General features: G+C 28.8%; 2 protein-coding genes across 2 annotated transcripts; one reads left to right on the plus strand and one right to left on the minus strand.

Moving 5' to 3' along the window:
• The first annotated feature begins 1,871 nt into the window (after positions 1–1,871).
• LOC119678265 (exostosin-1-like) lies at positions 1,872–14,487 on the plus strand. Its single transcript, XM_038090012.1, has 6 exons — positions 1,872–2,041; positions 12,312–12,415; positions 12,474–12,624; positions 12,687–13,097; positions 13,189–13,505; positions 13,636–14,487. Exons 1-6 carry the CDS (start codon positions 1,904–1,906, stop codon positions 13,742–13,744), a joined length of 1,230 nt encoding a protein of 409 aa, XP_037945940.1. The 5' UTR covers positions 1,872–1,903; the 3' UTR covers positions 13,745–14,487.
• LOC119678264 (lamin-C-like) lies at positions 2,698–6,718 on the minus strand. The gene is made up of 4 exons (XM_038090011.1): positions 6,038–6,718; positions 4,072–4,666; positions 3,278–4,003; positions 2,698–3,133 (listed from the first exon to the last, which is right to left on the minus strand). Exons 1-4 carry the CDS (start codon positions 6,421–6,423, stop codon positions 2,996–2,998), a joined length of 1,845 nt encoding a protein of 614 aa, XP_037945939.1. The 5' UTR covers positions 6,424–6,718; the 3' UTR covers positions 2,698–2,995.
• Positions 14,488–17,837: the final 3,350 nt, after the last annotated feature.

Genomic DNA, 17,837 nt, shown 5'->3' on the forward strand with positions numbered 1-17,837 from the left:
AAATTTTACATTATTTAAATTAATGTGTTTTTTTACAATCAGTAGTATTAGTTAAGTGTGGTAAAAAAGAAGAAAATAGAGTTTTTTTTAGTTACCACGTACAAAAATTGATTCGTTTAGGCTTTCGATCATTAAATATGTATTTATAACTTAAGGCAATAGAATAATTAATATGAATTTCAATGTAAATGAGTTGTTGTTACTTCGAATATTATTTTCTAATATTTGACACGAGTTATGTTTTTATATGTACATTTAGCATAACATCGCTCTCTATGAAGCTAATAGCAAAAGCCCATATATCCGTCAGAACAATTCCAATCAAATATATTTGTTTGGCATGAATTGAACACACCCAATGCATTTCTTTCATGTGTATATATAAAAATGTATAATACAAGTAGTAAAGGGGACTGATAATACATCACAAAGGTAGTGTGTTTTGAGTTTATTGACTATAGTTAAGAGAGAATTAAAATGCAGAAGAAGATAGGTGGATAGAGTGATTTGGTTTTGGAACAAATTTCAAACTTTCGACTATTTAATGCAATAGCGGTTTTAACCAAACCGCACAGTAAATTTTTCTTGAAACTGGTGGTGCAACAGGTATATAAATTAATTTTTGAGTTGAAACAATTATTCAAAATATCGAACCGATCCCCAAATTAGTTAGTTATGTATGTCTACATAACTAAACTAACATAACTCATGTAGAGTATTTAATATATATGTGTATTATTTATATTAAAATCTATTAAAAATATTTAGTGAGACCTTATAATAAAATTAGAATGTATACTATATGTTCTTAAAACATTACTTAACAACAAAATACCAACAATTTTCTCAATTTTATGATTGAGTCATGGGTCTATTTGTTCTTCAGTTTGCTACTATTAGACTGTACCAGTATATGACATCACTTGCGGTGTTGCGCTGTTTATGCTGTATTTTGCTGCTGTGAGAGATGTGTGAGAGACACTGAAGTATGTGACATTTGGTTGTAAAGAGATGAAAAGTCTACATATCCATTCTCGAGTTGAATCAATTTTTGCCAAAGAGTAGATTTTTATGTCCTCAGTGAAAACGACCCAAGCCGTTTTCAAAATCTTTTAATAAAATGCGATGCACTCGCTTAATACATACTAGTTATAAAGAACGCGTTTTAGTCACTATTTTACTGACTCATAGTTTCAAGAGCGATTAAATGGAGATTCAATAGTTCTAATCTAACCTAAGATTAAGCTTATTTTATTTATATAATAATATTATGTTCTTATTTAATCATTAACAGAGAAATATCTTGTTTTACCAGACTGCCGGTAAACAATTAATATCTTCATTGAATATCGCAATACCTCAACAAATTATACTGTGATAAATATTTATTAGTTAGTATATATACTATATCTTATCCAGTAAAAATATTCCATATACACATTTCGATCGACACTATTGTAGTATAGTGTGAATTAGCCTCGAAGTATCTGCAATACTTTCATTCTAATAGAGAATAGATGACGTTCAGGAAGACACCTTTAAAGTTTGGAAAATCAGATTTCAGAATGCCATAGCTTATTATCAGAATCACAATATTAACAATAATTTCCCAATATATATGTAATATCTCTCTCGGAAAATCTTAAGTGTTATTTTGAATATCTTGTAAGAATTGAAAATATTTACTAGTATTAGTAAACTACGTTGAAAAACAAATTTAAAGAAATGTGTCTTAAAGTTTTATACACGATTCCATACTTTTTCAATCAACATGCTTTATCATAAATTATATCCTTCATTATGTGTAACTAAAGTATTGGTGGTATAAAATTACATATAATATAAATAATTTTTATTTTATTTAAATATATTTTATATAATTTAGCATCAAACATATTTGTTAATGAATCTTTTTCTCCAGATTCCTGATATGGTCCGTTCTATTCCTGCTGAACGTATATTCGCGTTAAGACAACAAACACAAGTACTATGGGAAAGATATTTTGGATCTATTGAAAAGATTGTTTTTACAACGTTCGAGGTAATTGCACTAGTGACTATAATTTATCATTTCTATAAAAAAATTTTTCGAAAACAATACTTTTTTCGTAATACCCCTAACTTGAAATTTTTATAATAAATTCGTTTATTAACTTTTAACTCAAGAAATCTTTATCGAATAATGTGTCTATCACACATAATGTATATTCTGGAAAGTGTAGGTTTTAGTGGCACAATTAAAGTGTTAAAATCTTCTAACTTCTTTGAAAATGAATCGAAAACAATCGAAGTGTTACTGTTGAAATTATTGTTAATTTATTTTTATATTATTACAGTATAAATGAGTACAATTAAATAATCAAAGTCTGATTAAGAAGTCAATATTATGACAAAAGGAGCTATTTTCCTTATAGACATCATTCTTTTAATAGAGATTTTTTGAACAGTAGTGATTGGTCATCTGCATGGTCAGACAAAAAGTTCAATTCATTACAAAAAACGAAAATAATAACAATGTTGTTGTATTTCGCTACTGTTAAAAAAACCTCCCTCCAAGTTTTATTATAAATGTAATATTTAAGTGAAGATATTGCATTAATGACGAAATGCTATATAAGGCACTTTGGCAAATATGGACACTGCATATTAAAACATTTGCTAAAAATATTAAATTTAATTATTTGCATTTAATTTTTTATTGTGATTTGTTTCTATAAATTCTATTTAATTGTTTAACAATGTTTTTTATTTTGTATGATAGTTTAATATCATAAATTTGTATGCATATGTATAAAAACATACATTATCTATATATATATTTTTTTAATGAACACATTGATTTTAGTTCTTATTTAGAATTAATTTTGGGTGATATTTTACAATTCAGAAAATAATAGTAACATTTTTAAGGATATGTTTAATGCATCATCTTAACTTATAATAGAAATTAAAATTAATTCATCCATTGTAGTAGTAGTACAGTTATTGCCGAAGTTTAGAATAGTAGTGAGAAAAGGCTTCTCATGCCTGTAGATCCTGCACCAGAACCGAGGGTAAATCCACTGCCTGTGGTTCGGTGACGGGAAGCGTGACTGGAAACGTTTGTACGGATACGGTCGTAGCTGGCAACATCCTAAAAATAAATAAATTACAATATATATAATGGAAAATTCTTAACAACACTTTAAAATTACTGGTCAAGTATAAATTCTAAATGTTGACACTGTCGGCAGATGTTACAAATACTACAAGTGTTGTAAATCGACAAAACTCTCACCTCTTTGTCGGCATTCGCCAATACACTTCGCATGGAGTCAGCTACAGGCCACTTCTTTTTCATAACCAAATTATGTGGTGGTTCATGAGCAACACCTGCATCAACTGACCATATTGTGACACTGTCACCACCTCCGATCTTAGCACCACGAGAAAACTTGAAAGCAAGTTCTTCATCTCCGGCAATACGTGTTAATTGCCAACCAGTTAAATGAACTTCCTCAGTGCTTTTATTGAATAATTTAATAAAGCGTCCGTTTGCGTCTGCCTCTTGTATTTGTAAATCACCCTTAGCTGCTGAATTTACAGAGAATTCTGATAAATTCCGATCCTCGGATTCATCAATAACTGTACGACGACGTTTAATAGCACTGCCACCAGCTCCTGGCGTAGCAGATCGGCGCCCACTTGGTGTAACACGACCTGAACGATATGCAGACCGATTTGAAACGTGTAAATGAGATGATCCATTTGCTTGTGCAGCATCAGAATTGTTACGACTTGGAGATGGAATGTTAAGGCGACTTTCTTCACCACATAACAATTTGTCATATGCCGCAATTTCTAAATCCAAGGACACTTTGATATCCATTAAATCTTGATACTCTTGCAATTGTAGTGCCATCTCTTCTCGCATACGATTCAAATCGGCTTCTAATGAGGCCACGTATTGATTGTGACGTGCGCGTTCAGAATCTAGCAAGTTCTCCAATTCACGTATACGAGTCTAAAATATAAATATTAATAGTTAAAATAATAGAAAGATAATAATGTATAAACAATAACAAATCTTACATTTAGTGCAGAGTTATTATTTTCCAAATCATTTATCTTGGCTTGTAACTGATCAATTTTAGTGCGCGTAATACGGATTTCTTCTGTTGCATTAGCTGAAGTATTTGCGGCGCGATTTGCAGCAGCCTTTAGATTCTTAATTTCATTGTCATAGAGCAATTCTATTTCTTCTCTATTGGCGCGCATTTGGGATTCATACTGATCACGAAGTTCCTGTAGTGACTCTTGCAATTTTGCTTCATATTGTTTCGTTAAACGACCATCTAGTTCGGTAATTTCGATTTGACGTCTGGAACGGGTTTCGGATAGTTCTTTGGTGTGTACCTGATCTTTGAAAGTTAATTCTTCACGCAAACTTTGATTTTGGTTTTCAAGATCAACACGAGCCAAAGTTTCTGCTTCCAATTGTTTGCGCAAGTCATCCAATTGTTTACGCAGACGATCATTTTCGGCGCCCAAATCTTTTGCCTGATCCTCAGCCTTCTTGCGATCCAGTATAGCTTGATTATATTTTCCATTGACTTCATTGTAACGAGATTCATAAACACGAGAGCTATTCTCAGCAATTTGATATTCTTTGGTCTTTTTATCTAATCTGTTAAATAGAATTAAATCATAATTAGGGAGCCAATATAAATATATAATAAAATCTTAAGCATAATTAGCGGCATAAATATGAGAACAAAAAAAAAAAAAGAAAAGCAAAGGCAAAAATGACATCAGCAATAAGAATTTTGAATAAATATTTTAAATCTCCAAAACTTTTTTATTTTATAAAAGTTTTCGTCTATTTTCGCTTGACTTTAAGCATAAAACCAGTTTGTTTTGGTAATAATAACAAAAGCGAGTAAAACTGAATAAAACTCAATACGTATGATTGAAAACGTGGCTAGCTAATCGTATATAAATAATTTATATATATTATTTGCCATATACACACTTAAATTGTATATAGAGAAATAGTTTATATGATTAAAAAATCTATAGAAATATAGAATTACAATATTACAATATTAAGTTTTACGGCTGAACTACTTCTTATTTGAGAAGTAATTTGGGAAGAAATGCTTTCTCCAATAAGAAATTTTATTTGAAAATCAATTGAGGAAGAAGTTCAAATTGGACCGAACGACCGACCGTTGGTATATGTGTGTTGTGTATTCGACTAAGTATTAAAAATAGCTACTCAAGGTTTCAAACAAAAATGTGCGCGACTTTTCTTTTATTTTTGAAAATATTTTGACACGCACTTTCCTAATGTGTTTGAGAATTCATATCACAAAACCTGAAAACCTGAAATGTTTTGATCCAGTAAGTTTAAGTTTGTTGTGGATACCAAAAACCAAAAATCAATTTAAGATTTTTTTTTTTTATTAAGACGTTGACATCATCACTAAACATGTTTGTTTCGAATACTGTTTTAATGTTTTATGATGTCATTTAGTTTTTTTTTTTCGAGGGAACTTACAAACCTTGAAATGGATTTTTATTGACTAATTTGAAAACATAATTTATTCATCAAAAAGCTAAAAGCATAAGCATTTAGCTTATTGGAAAATCATTGTGTTGCTTAAATGTATTTTCTCATCTTTTTTTTGTTGTTTTTCTTAAGTAATTCCATTTCATAATTTGTTGTTGGCATTTTTCATTCAAATTAGTAGCCATATTCAATGTAAACAAAAACAAATATACATGTGCTAAGTGATAACGAAAAAAAAGAAAAGAAAATGCCTTCGTAAAACGCACGAATAAGAGTCGTAAACGATTTGCGTGCGCCAAATGACATCATTTTTATGTTGAACCTGAACGAGGGAGAGAGCTAAAAAAATTCATTACAACAAAAACGCTATAAACGCAAATGCGGAATTTTGTGTACAAATTCTCTAACTCTAATACACACGACACGTATGGAGTTGTTGTTGTTTTTCTTTTTTTTTTTTGCTTAATTTGCTTTGCAATTAATTACCTTTGCTTAAGATCATCGTTTTCTTCCCAGAGGCGTTTGATGTCTATTTCAAGTTTGGCCTTTTCTTTAGCGGTTTCATCCAAAAGCTTGCGCGCCGCCGATATTTCCTTTTCGTACATTTCTTTGATGTTACTTGATTCACGATTGACCGTATCTTGAGCCACTTGCAATTCACGGCATAGGCGAGAATTCTCACTTTCCAGATTGCGCATACGTTCAATGTAGCAAGCCAAACGGTCGTTTAACTGTTGCAGCTCCTGCTTCTCCTGCATACGACTTGTACGTGTAGGACTAGTAGGGCTCGTGGCACCCAAACGAGAGGCCCCGCCAATTGGGGTAGATGTGCGCGAGACGCGCGTATTAACAGTTACACGTTTTTGCGACATTTTGTTATTAACTTATCGAATTAAGTACTTTTATTAACAAAAATGAATCTTTCTCGATGTACTTTGTAATTCACTTGATTTTTAGAGTTTACTTCAAACACGTCCACTTACTTCGAGGTTGCTTTAACAACTGAACGGCAATGAAATCATCGCTATTCAAGTAAATACTCGCTCTCAGTCTCACATAAACGCACTAACACATGTTCTGTTTCCAATATTTCTCTGCTTCTCTGTTTCTCTGCCTTTTGGGCTTATTTATTTGCTACGCTTTTGATAGAATATTTTCTGACACATGCAATAAATAAAATAAAGTAAAAGAAACAATTTTTTTTCTTTTGCGTTTAAATTCTATTTTAATGAAGTTCTAAACAAAAAAAAAATCTGAACAATGTAAACAACACCACTCGCTTTGAATCATAAAAAAATATGTATTTACATACATATATACAAAGGTATTAACTTATATTATAAATTTCACGTACATACTCTAATTTACATACTCTATTGTACATATAATTTTATATTATTTTTCTTACAAGAAAGTCACCGCTTCTTCTTTACAACACTCTCAAACCGTCTGTTTTTAATAACAAATAACAAATTACAATTTTTAATTATCAATTAATTTCCTCTTTCCCTCTAGCGAATAATGTTCTAGCCGTGCAAAACATGGCATTTCTTTAAAGAAAGAGAACACAAAGTGAAAGAGTTAGAAAACTGAAAACTATTACTCACTATCAATGTTATGACGTCACACATGCATTTTTTCTTTTATAATCTTGTTTGTTCATGTTTGCGTTCATAGAAAGGTCAAAACAAAAAAGTTTTGTTGTTTTTTTTTTTCAAGTAAACATAACTCAAAAAAAAAATTAAATTGTATTTTGGCTCAGGTTATTAATAAAATCAATAAATCACTTAAAATAATTATGCATACATATAAACGAGTAGAGTGGACAGCTTAACATATTATAAATAATAATGACATCATATACGTCATTAAATAGTTATCCAAAAATACATAAAATGGTGCTAAGCATTTGTGTTAGTTTTTACAGTCTTGCCTTGATGTTGTGGATAAATTGTGTTATTAATAATAATGACATCAACACATCTCATTAAATAAAGTCACCCAAAAATATTAAAGTATCAAAGCATTTTTATATTTCTTACAGTCATGCCTCGGTATTATGGGTGTTTAGTCTGTACTGAAATATTCGTTTGTTTTGCACAATTTTTTTTTTTTTTTTGAAAATTTAAAGAACATTGAATATAAAAATTTCGCATTTGATTTTAGTGTTATTCTATTGTATAAATATTAATTATATGTTTTTAATAGGTTCACAAGACACTTTTGTAAAGTTTATATTTTTCATTTTTAATAAATTTAAACCTTTTAGCTTAATAATTTTCCATCTATTATACGGCGTTATTTGCATTTGGTTTATTAACATGTTTACATTATGAACTTTAGTGAACGAACTTTGCTAAAATTGCTTCCCAAACGTTTACGTCAAAACGTTTACATTATCGTTTCGGGTTTTAATTTTGACAACTCTTGCTTTTTTTAATACATGATGAGCAATCAGCTGGAAATGTTATTATGAAAACATGGGTTAATTATATATGTATGTATGTATAAATATTGAAAAATTTATTCTTTTTTAAAAAAGGAACAAATGCATAATGTTTATAGAAATTTGAAAAGCTTTTGGGTTGGTGTATAAAAATTAAATCTCTGAGCTCTGATTTTGCAAATCATATGGAAAAAAAATTGACTAATATTGATTTTTTCAAAAACTTTATTTTTAAAAAAATCTAGAAACGGTACCTATTTGCATTTAAATATTTCTAATTGAGAATTATTTTAAATATCATTAGCAATAAAGAACAAAAAAATAGAGTAGCACAATTTTGCGAAATTTAAAGTCAAAGTCAAGCTTATAAAATTGGGAAATTTCATGTAAAACAACACTGTTGTTTAGTCTTAACTTGTATACACTAAATCAACAATTTGGATTGAACTACAACAACAATTCGATTGCTTTATAACAATAATTGACATTTCACTAAAATTTTTAGCTTGAACATATTATTATTACACTTTATATACATATGTACATATGTAAGTGACATAGTCTTACCCCTAACTAATATACCTTAAATAAATAATGTAGTGCATCACACTTCCAGATTTCTTATTTATTTAACGTAAATATATAATTTTATTGTAAACATAAGCTCAGTAGAACAAAGGCTGAAAATGACGCCTGCAAACTGCAAGTCCAGCATTAATATATCTTTTGTGAAACATTGCCTTTTATGGTAATGTTTAGAAGCGAAGATGGAAGTGATGCTTAGATCTTTAGGTTTAGATATAAGTTAATATCCTCATCATAATTATTCAATAAAGAAGAATCAAACGAATCGGCTGTGTTTCACTTTTTATTAAAAGAAAATACAATTTGTAACTTGTAAGATAACATAGTAAAATTCACGAATTGCAGCGGTCCTTCACTAACAGTAAAATAATTTTATTGGACTTTATTTCGGCTTTTCTATTATATATTCCTGAGTTGAACATTTCTCCAATTATCATCAATATATCTAAAATGTTTTCAAACCTTCGTTGTATACCACAGAATTTTGAAAAACTTTCACACTGCAATAAAAACATACATACTTGAAATATTTTCCATTATATATGGGTCATCATTATTGCCCAGTAGCAGAAATAAGGAGTACAAATGCAGCTAAAAAGTGCCTTTTTCTGCAATAAGTAGTCCTTACACGCTTATATTTTCACTATCTCTTTTTTGTTTTGATCGAACCAAAATTAAAGCCCTTACACACACAATTATGAAATCATGATTTCAGCCATTGTGTCCTTTCATTGTGATTTTATACTTTACATACTTTACCTAGTTTACTTACATTATCTCAAGACTAATTTGTTAGATTTATTTTTCTAAGTGATCAATAAAAATTATATATAGGGTGTCTATACTAATCTCTTGCATTTAAATTATGATAGAGTTTATGTGTCCTTTGAACTTGTGTATCCAGAAATTGTAATCAACAATAACAATTATTTAAATATCGTGCATACTTTTAGGGATGCAATCACTTTAAAATTGAACAATCTTTAAGATTTAAAAAAATATTGTTTGATGATTTTGGTATTAAAACATTCCATCGACCACAGAACAATAAAAAAAACACAAATTATTAAGATAATTTTCGAACATTTTAATTATTTAAATAATTTTTAAAAATTATTTTAATTTATTTTTTATATAGCAGTACCTCATTATCTTACTAAAATTTTATGCTAAAGAATTTTTTATCCATCTCGTGCACTCTTCCTGCAATCAGCTTCTAAAGTGACCTATCTATTGATTTTTTTTTCACCAAACGCATAGAATTATTATTAGAATTATTGAACACAAGAGTTTAAAATATTATTCGAGTTATTCGAAGCTTGAAGCATTTTGATGTTCAGATATGCTTGTGCTCCAGGTACTCGGAACTGTTCAAAGACCATATGGTATTCGAACCTTTATTGTTATACGCATTATAAGTATTATTATATCCAAAGAAAATAGAAGGAATCATAAAACAGATCATAAAACATTTACATTTTCGAACATTCGGATCAAGCATTTTAAGTATACAAGTACTGGAACTTTAAAGCATTAATGAATACTAAGTCTTTTTAGAAGGAGTTCTATATGGAAACTATTAGAATGTTTGTATTGCTGTTGAAATCTATATTGATAAAAAAAAATATAAGTTAGATTTTTAACATTAGTCTTATTACTTACTATGTGATGTGTTAATAAAACTTTCAGTGCCTAGATCAAACTCCGTCAATTGTTAACGAGAGTTATTTAACTATATAGATAAGGTTGTTTTTGACACGAGTTGATGAAATGAAATTTTTTAGTTAAATTTGTATGTGTCTATATAGATGGATTCTTTGAGTGTTTAATTATATTTGCATTTATATAAAATTACCTTATAAAAGGTCACAAAGAGACTGGAAAGAATACTATAACATATTCTTATGTATAAGGATGAAATAATTGTTTAGGTGTAATATACCTTATTCATGTGGCGTTTCAACCCGGAACTAACATTTTATTTACTTCGCTTCATTTTACTGCCCCAATTATATTTTACCTAGTTTTCTGACATTCTGAACAAAAAGAAATTATGTTCATAATTAACTAGTTCACCATGTCGTGTGCACTGTGCTTCCAGCAGTAGCAGCACAATGACTCCGGTTAGATTACAACGATACCCATCCCGTTGCGTAACAAATGAAAACAATAGAAGTACTTGATAAAATCCACAGCGAAAAATTCATGTGCTCTTGCTCGAAAGTAGCTGCCCGCAATAAATTATCTTGCAAGAATTATAGTTGTAAATGTATCTATCCACAATTATACGAGGACGTTTAATCTAGTACGTAAAAGTAACTTTGCGCATTTAACCGCAGCAATCAAATGAATGAACTCCAACATTTAAATAATTTAACTCCGCATTTAAAGTTCTTCACGGAAGTTTACAATGAAACTAATTAACTACTACTTTGTTGAATATTTGCAGAAATTACTTTATTTAACTTGATTTTTTTTTGTTTTTTAAATGTTTAACTATTTTAATTTTAATATTTTACGTAATTTGTTTTATTTTTTTCTTATTTTATATAGTTTTCATACTTCGAGTCCCAAAAAATTTAACATTATCTTAACATTATCATTATATCTTCATAGATATATTTAAATTAAAAATAATAAATATAAAATATATTTTCTCACATTCACACTTGAGCGCACACGTACTTATAAATTAGAACAACAACAACTGAAATAAGAATAACAGTAGTTCTATTATTTGTGCCAATATCCAATTTATTATGAGCCTATGCTATATATATATATATATATATATTGCCTCATGTGCACTCCAAAACGATATAAAAGTATTTCTTTCCTTGATCTCTATAGCAACCAACAATTTTTTCATTAAATATATGTATTGATTTTAGGGTTGTAAACTTTATTTATGTTGCGTTGAAATCCAGAACTTACATTTTATTAACTTCATTTCAAAATTGTTTACAAAACGTTACCAAATTTGTTAGTATCATTATTGTTGCCATAAAATGTTTTTTGTCAAACTGCCCATATATTCCAAGTAACTGGCAAACTGTGCTATATAATAAATGATATTAATTGTAAATATATGATTAGGTTATGCGTTAAGCATTTTGTCAATATTGGATTAACTTTTCAAGAGTCCATTTTTTGAAAGACTTAACTTACTAAACCACCTCTTAAGAATGAATGGAGAAGCTTTCCACAGCATTGTGAAAACTTTATTCCAATAATAAGGGACGAGAGGAGAAAAAAATAGACTAGATTTATCTAAGCCAGAAAGCAAGGGCATACATTAGGGAAATTGGGTTATGAAGAAGGGGGTGGGGTTAGAGCAGATGAGGGGGCGGGGGCGACGGTTTTAGGAATAGAGACGTCAGGGGGAGGTCGTGGAGCCGGGTGAGGTGTAAATAAGGCGTACACAATGTTAACCCTAGTAATCAGCTTGATAATTCTCAGACATCTGAGAATATCTACATATATTATACTCGTTCGGCAATTGCATTGTCTTGAATTATTCTTAAACAACTAATTAAATAGCTAATGTTCCATTTAGATTTTGTGAAGTTATTATAAAAAAGAATAATATCAAGTATGAAAGTAACTGTGTATATTTGAACATTACATATATTAAACATTATATGTTATTTTTTTTATAAATTATAAACCAAACTTTTATTCTTATATACTGAAATATTACATATATCTTGACATCATTTTTATTTTTAGATAATTCGTGAACGCTTGCCTGATTATCCAGTTCGGAGTACATTTATATGGAATACATCTCCTGGTGCTTTACTTACTCTTCCTACATTTGCAGATAGTTCAAGGTTGTATTTTTTCGTTTTAAGTTTTTACTAGTTTTTTCTCAACTATTCCTTTTTTTAGATATTTGCCGTTTCAGTTGGATTCATTGTATATGGAACCACGTCACAACTATACAGCAGTTATCTATGTGCAAATAGGTGCCCCACTTTCTACAAATTCTGCTCTTTATAAACTAGTCAGAACAATTGCTAAAAGTCAATTTGTAGATAAGGTAAAGAAAATTTTTTTTAAATTCACGCTTAGAATCTAATATTGAATTGGTTTCATTTATAGATAATTATTTTATGGGCTGCTGATCGTCCAATTCCTTTAAAAAAACGTTGGCCAACAACATATCACATACCATTCCATGTAATATCGATAAGTGGCTCTATTCAGATAATAAAACAGCATAATGCTAACCAAGCCGGTTCCTTTGCTAATTTTGTAAATAAACTAGGCAATGAAAAAGATCAGGCTGAGCCACACAATACAGCATATACTGCTGAAACGACTGAAGAACGACCTAGCATATCAGAACGCTTTTATCCATATCCTGAAATTCAAACAGATGCTGTACTTTCATTAGATGAAGATGCAATACTCAACACAGACGAACTGGATTTCGCATATACTGTATGGCGTGATTTCCCTGATCGAATTGTTGGCTATCCTGCTCGAGCACATTTTTGGGATGATGCAAAGGTATAAAATTGTTTTATAATTTCAATTTTTTTTCAATTTAAACTACGTTTTACCATATACATAATATTTTTTTTTTGGTGTTTTGTTATAGAATGCTTGGGGTTATACATCAAAGTGGACTAACTACTATTCGATTGTGCTAACAGGTGCAGCTTTTTATCATCGCTATTACAACTATTTGTACACCAACTGGTTGTCGTTACTACTTTTAAAGACTGTACAGCAATCTTCAAATTGTGAAGATATATTGATGAATTTGCTGGTATCTCACGTAACAAGAAAACCGCCGATCAAAGTAACGCAACGCAAAGGGTACAAAGATCGAGAAACAGGGCATTCACCATGGAATGATCCCGACCATTTTATACAAAGGCAAAGTTGTTTAAATACCTTTGCGGCAGTTTTCGGGTAAGTTGATAACCGTTAACGGACAAATATGTCAATATATTCAATATATATAATTTAAAGATAAATTTTGAAATGTTATATTTTTTGCAATTAGTCGTTGAAAGTAATCAATCAATTAATATTCTTGCAGTTACATGCCATTGATTCGGTCAAATTTGCGATTAGATCCAGTTTTGTATCGAGATCCAGTTTCCAACTTACGTAAAAAATACCGTCAGATAGAATTAGTTGGTAGCTAGCGTTACACCAATTGACTCTATAAATAAATTAGGTCAAGCGGCCATAAATACACAAATACATAAACACCTATTAACCATGTACACATAACATGCAATAGTATGCGAAGTCAAATATTAATGTTAATTAAAAGTTAATTAAAATAATTATATAATAATTATATAAGCTTAAGCAAATATAATATGTAATGTAAAAATTGATACTTACTAGAGTATAAATATTAGAGCATAAAGAACACAGATATTAAAAAAAAAGAATGCCATATGCTTATGACTAAGCAAACCGTAAAGGAACAAACAATAAATTACCAATTTTTATTCCAAGTAATAAGTTAACACACACACAAAAGGAGGAAACACATATGTTATGAATATGTATGTATTTTAAGTAGCCGATGTTTTACAATTTTCTATGTTTTGTTATATATTTTATACACAATATGATATATGTATATATATATATCTATACGAGTTTATAAGGAAGTTTAGATAAAAACTTAACTGAAACTGAAAAGTAACAATAATTATATTTTCTAGATAAATTAAATAAAACTGATCTTTTGTAAATGTTGCAATTTTCTAAGCGAAGTTAAATTTTTATAAATGCACACTCGAAAATATCCTGTATGCTAGTGTGAGTAAATGTGAACAGAATGCGTCACAAATTCCAACCCTTTTTTTTTTAATTTGTCCACATATTAAAATAATAGGATAAATTTATAAATATACATCAGATGTACGCATTCGTTTGGTTATAATGTTAAATTTATTTATGACGTTTGTTATAAAGCTTATTTTGTATATAGTTTATTCATACTCGTAAATGTTTGTAAATTTGCACAATTTTAAATTAATGTTAGTGTAAAAATGTTTATAGTTTTAAGCAATTTTAGTCCTTCTTATATTGTTTATAAAAAAATTTAAGTTTTAGCATTTTTAAAATTTTATTTACTTTATGTTATGATATGTAAAATTATATGTAATCTCGATCTAAGTTGCCATTTTGTGCTTTCAAAGCACAAAAGTAAAATAAAATACTTGTATTCTTAGCAATATATTTTATACAAAATGAAAACACAAATAATATACATGAAACGTGAAATATAGCATTTCTGATTATGTATTATTATAAATACAACACGAAAGAATCCATACATGTTTATTTATTTGTTTTAAACATCACAAATATTCTTTTTACAGAAATATCATATGCCAAACATAACATGTCATTTTTAGATATAGAAATCATTTATTAATCTATACAATAATATTTTACTCTTATGACCGTACTGTGTTATTATTATTTCAGTATCTATCGGATACTTTTCTACAATTAATGTTAAATATATATATGTGTGTATATCTTGAGTTCTATTCAGTTTTTAAGAACATTTTATTCTTCAAATATTTTAAAATTATTTTTATATTAGTGATTAAATTGTAAATATTACTTATAAACACAGGGTAAATAGTCAATATATTTTTTTTTATGTTATAAGATGCACATTAAGAGTCGTTTACAATATAACCTATTACTGCTACTTAAACATGAGTTGAACATTACTTAGAGCTTAAAAGCGACTAAAAAATATACGTTTTTAAAAAATAATCCATATTATTCCATTTTAAGAATATTTTATCTAAACTTCAGAAACATACAGATATCTAAAAATTTGCGGTGCTTTGCTTTTGAAAAGACTAATTCGATGTAAATATATCTGTAAATAAAATGGTTTTTGATTAAATTGATTTTTGATTAAATCAAAAAAGATTGAGAATGAATTTTAGATGGCATCACTCTGAATACATTTTTATGATTCCATTTATGACATATTATGGTACATTCTAATGGAACAAATAAAAAAACATTCGTTGTAGGGTCTTAAATAAGAAATCATACATGAAAATAGTCAAAAAGGTAAAGAAACAACCTTTATAAAAACCTTTCAGGAGTTTTTGGTTCGCTGGAAATAAGATTGTGTAACATTACGTTTATGTAAATAAAAACAAAAGGATTACTTCTATAAAAACACACCTATTATTTATAATTAGAATAGCAAAATAAACATTTTTTGTTAATATTCCGATTATAAACTTTTCCTGTCATGTTGGAGTACCATTCATTTTAATACGACAAACAAATTGTAATATTCCAATCAAATGATAATTGTTTGTAGTTGTACACAAGATACGTTAAATTTTTCTGAAAAGAACAGGAATATAGTTTCCTTGGGCTTCCTGCAATACTTATATTAAATATAAATAGTAATTGCATGTCATAGATATCTGTATGTTGTTAGAGCGTGGCTTCCCAACCGTCGATCCTCACGATAAAGTAATTCCAATTAACTAACCTGTGTATCACATCCTCGAAATCATTTTTTTTTTGATTATTTATGCTTATCATTACAGATTAGTTTAAGTTTGCGATATTAAGAAGTAGGAACTTACATCAATTAGTACTTTGTCAATATTTATATTAACAAGTGGGCATCTTTTTTAAGAAGTGGAAAAATATTTTATTTTTGGTTTAAGCAGAATTTTGCCCTGGAATTCTGCGTACACATATATGCATATATATATTGTATTATTGTATAGGAAATACCATAGGAGATGAGTAATAAAAGTTATGAATTAAGAAAGCATGTTTTATAATCAATTATTTTTGAAAAATTGTAAAATGGAGATAGAAATATACATATACATACAGGTTTTATACGACACATACACAATAATTATTAAATCAATTATTGAAATGAAATACAGTGGATTTTCTCTTTAAATTTTATAAAAATATTTTTATTAAGAGGCATACTATTACAAAGAAATCAATTTGAATACATTTTAAAACGACCAAAAATTCATATTAGCATTTAATGAAAAATATTTTGCATAATATTATATATTTATTGTGAGCATCCATTGTGAGAAACTCATGCTGTCATCATTTCGGATTTCTACCATAGTGTTCTTTCTAGAGGAGTTCAACAACATAAAAGCTATAATTGAAGGGCAGGATGTAAAACCTTAACCACAAATAGTAGTCAGACTTACAAACCTCTTAATCATATCGTTAATATTTATTACCATATCTCTTTCCATTGATAAAAGACCCAAATCATAAACGCTTACAAAATTTTTAGATTCGTAAAGCTCTGAAAGCATAAAGCCGCATACACATACGTATGTTCTGTTTGAATAGATTGTATGAAATCACGTTCAACTATCAATTTCAAAATATCAAATAACGACCAGTCTCCATTGTGTTAGACACTTTAAGGTACTTTCTAAGGCTTGGTATTTATTTTAAAAACATAGCTTTAGATAGATAGTTTAATACTAATAGTATTAAAAAATAATAGTACTTTCTACTATTTTCTAATACTAATAGTAGATCACTGGCTTAAAGACCTGCGAACATATCTGTTGCTTTCTTGAGCGTTATTGATCTCATATAAAGTTAAGAATAAAAAGGATCACTCTTTATTTTATTTTAAGAATCTTTTCGGTATTTTCTTGTAACCTATTAAACATGATAAACTATTATAGTTATCTGCTCGTGAAATCCAACTAAATCAATCTGCATGTCACTACCTTATTTATATAATAAAGTTTGAGCTGTTATAACCGATTGTGATCCCTCTCCATGTATTTTCCTATCACTACATTCATTGTGGTGTTGATATTAATCCCAGCTTGTCATTACGCTGATATTCATTATTCTCAATTTAATTGCATTTACACAGTGGAAATGATTCTGTAATTTTGGGGGACTATCAATATTGATTAAATAAATTAATTGAACATCTAAATGTATATATGTAGAAGAAGAATATTTTATCGATTTGCTATACACTTCTGTAAATATCGACGAACTCTAAAAGAAACAGTATGTATGTAAAGATAGATGCCAATGGCAGCTCATCTTATTGGGACATACTAGCTTAAGTTCTAAGAATTTAACCTATTATGCTATCACAGACATTCCTAATGCGTTTAAGGAAACTTATAAAAACTGAACGTTCCAGAGATATGTTTATTGCCAACTGCGTGCAGACTTCAGATTTTGTATTTCAATATTCGTAAATGTGCAAAT

This window comes from Teleopsis dalmanni, chromosome 2, assembly GCF_002237135.1.
Source record: "Teleopsis dalmanni isolate 2A chromosome 2, ASM223713v2, whole genome shotgun sequence".
NCBI lineage: Eukaryota > Metazoa > Arthropoda > Insecta > Diptera > Diopsidae > Teleopsis > Teleopsis dalmanni.

Coding starts and splice junctions, on each gene's coding strand:
- LOC119678264 (XM_038090011.1), bottom strand. CDS start 6,423: ATGTCGCAAAAACGTGTAACTGTTAATACGCGCGTCTCGCGCACATCT. Junction 4,667..6,037: donor AACGATGATCTTAAGCAAAG/GTAATTAATTGC, acceptor TCTATTTAACAG/ATTAGATAAAAAGACCAAAG. Junction 4,004..4,071: donor ATAATAACTCTGCACTAAAT/GTAAGATTTGTT, acceptor TTTATATTTTAG/ACTCGTATACGTGAATTGGA.
- LOC119678265 (XM_038090012.1), top strand. CDS start 1,904: ATGAATCTTTTTCTCCAGATTCCTGATATGGTCCGTTCTATTCCTGCT. Junction 12,625..12,686: donor AAAGTCAATTTGTAGATAAG/GTAAAGAAAATT, acceptor TTTCATTTATAG/ATAATTATTTTATGGGCTGC. Junction 13,098..13,188: donor ATTTTTGGGATGATGCAAAG/GTATAAAATTGT, acceptor GTTTTGTTATAG/AATGCTTGGGGTTATACATC.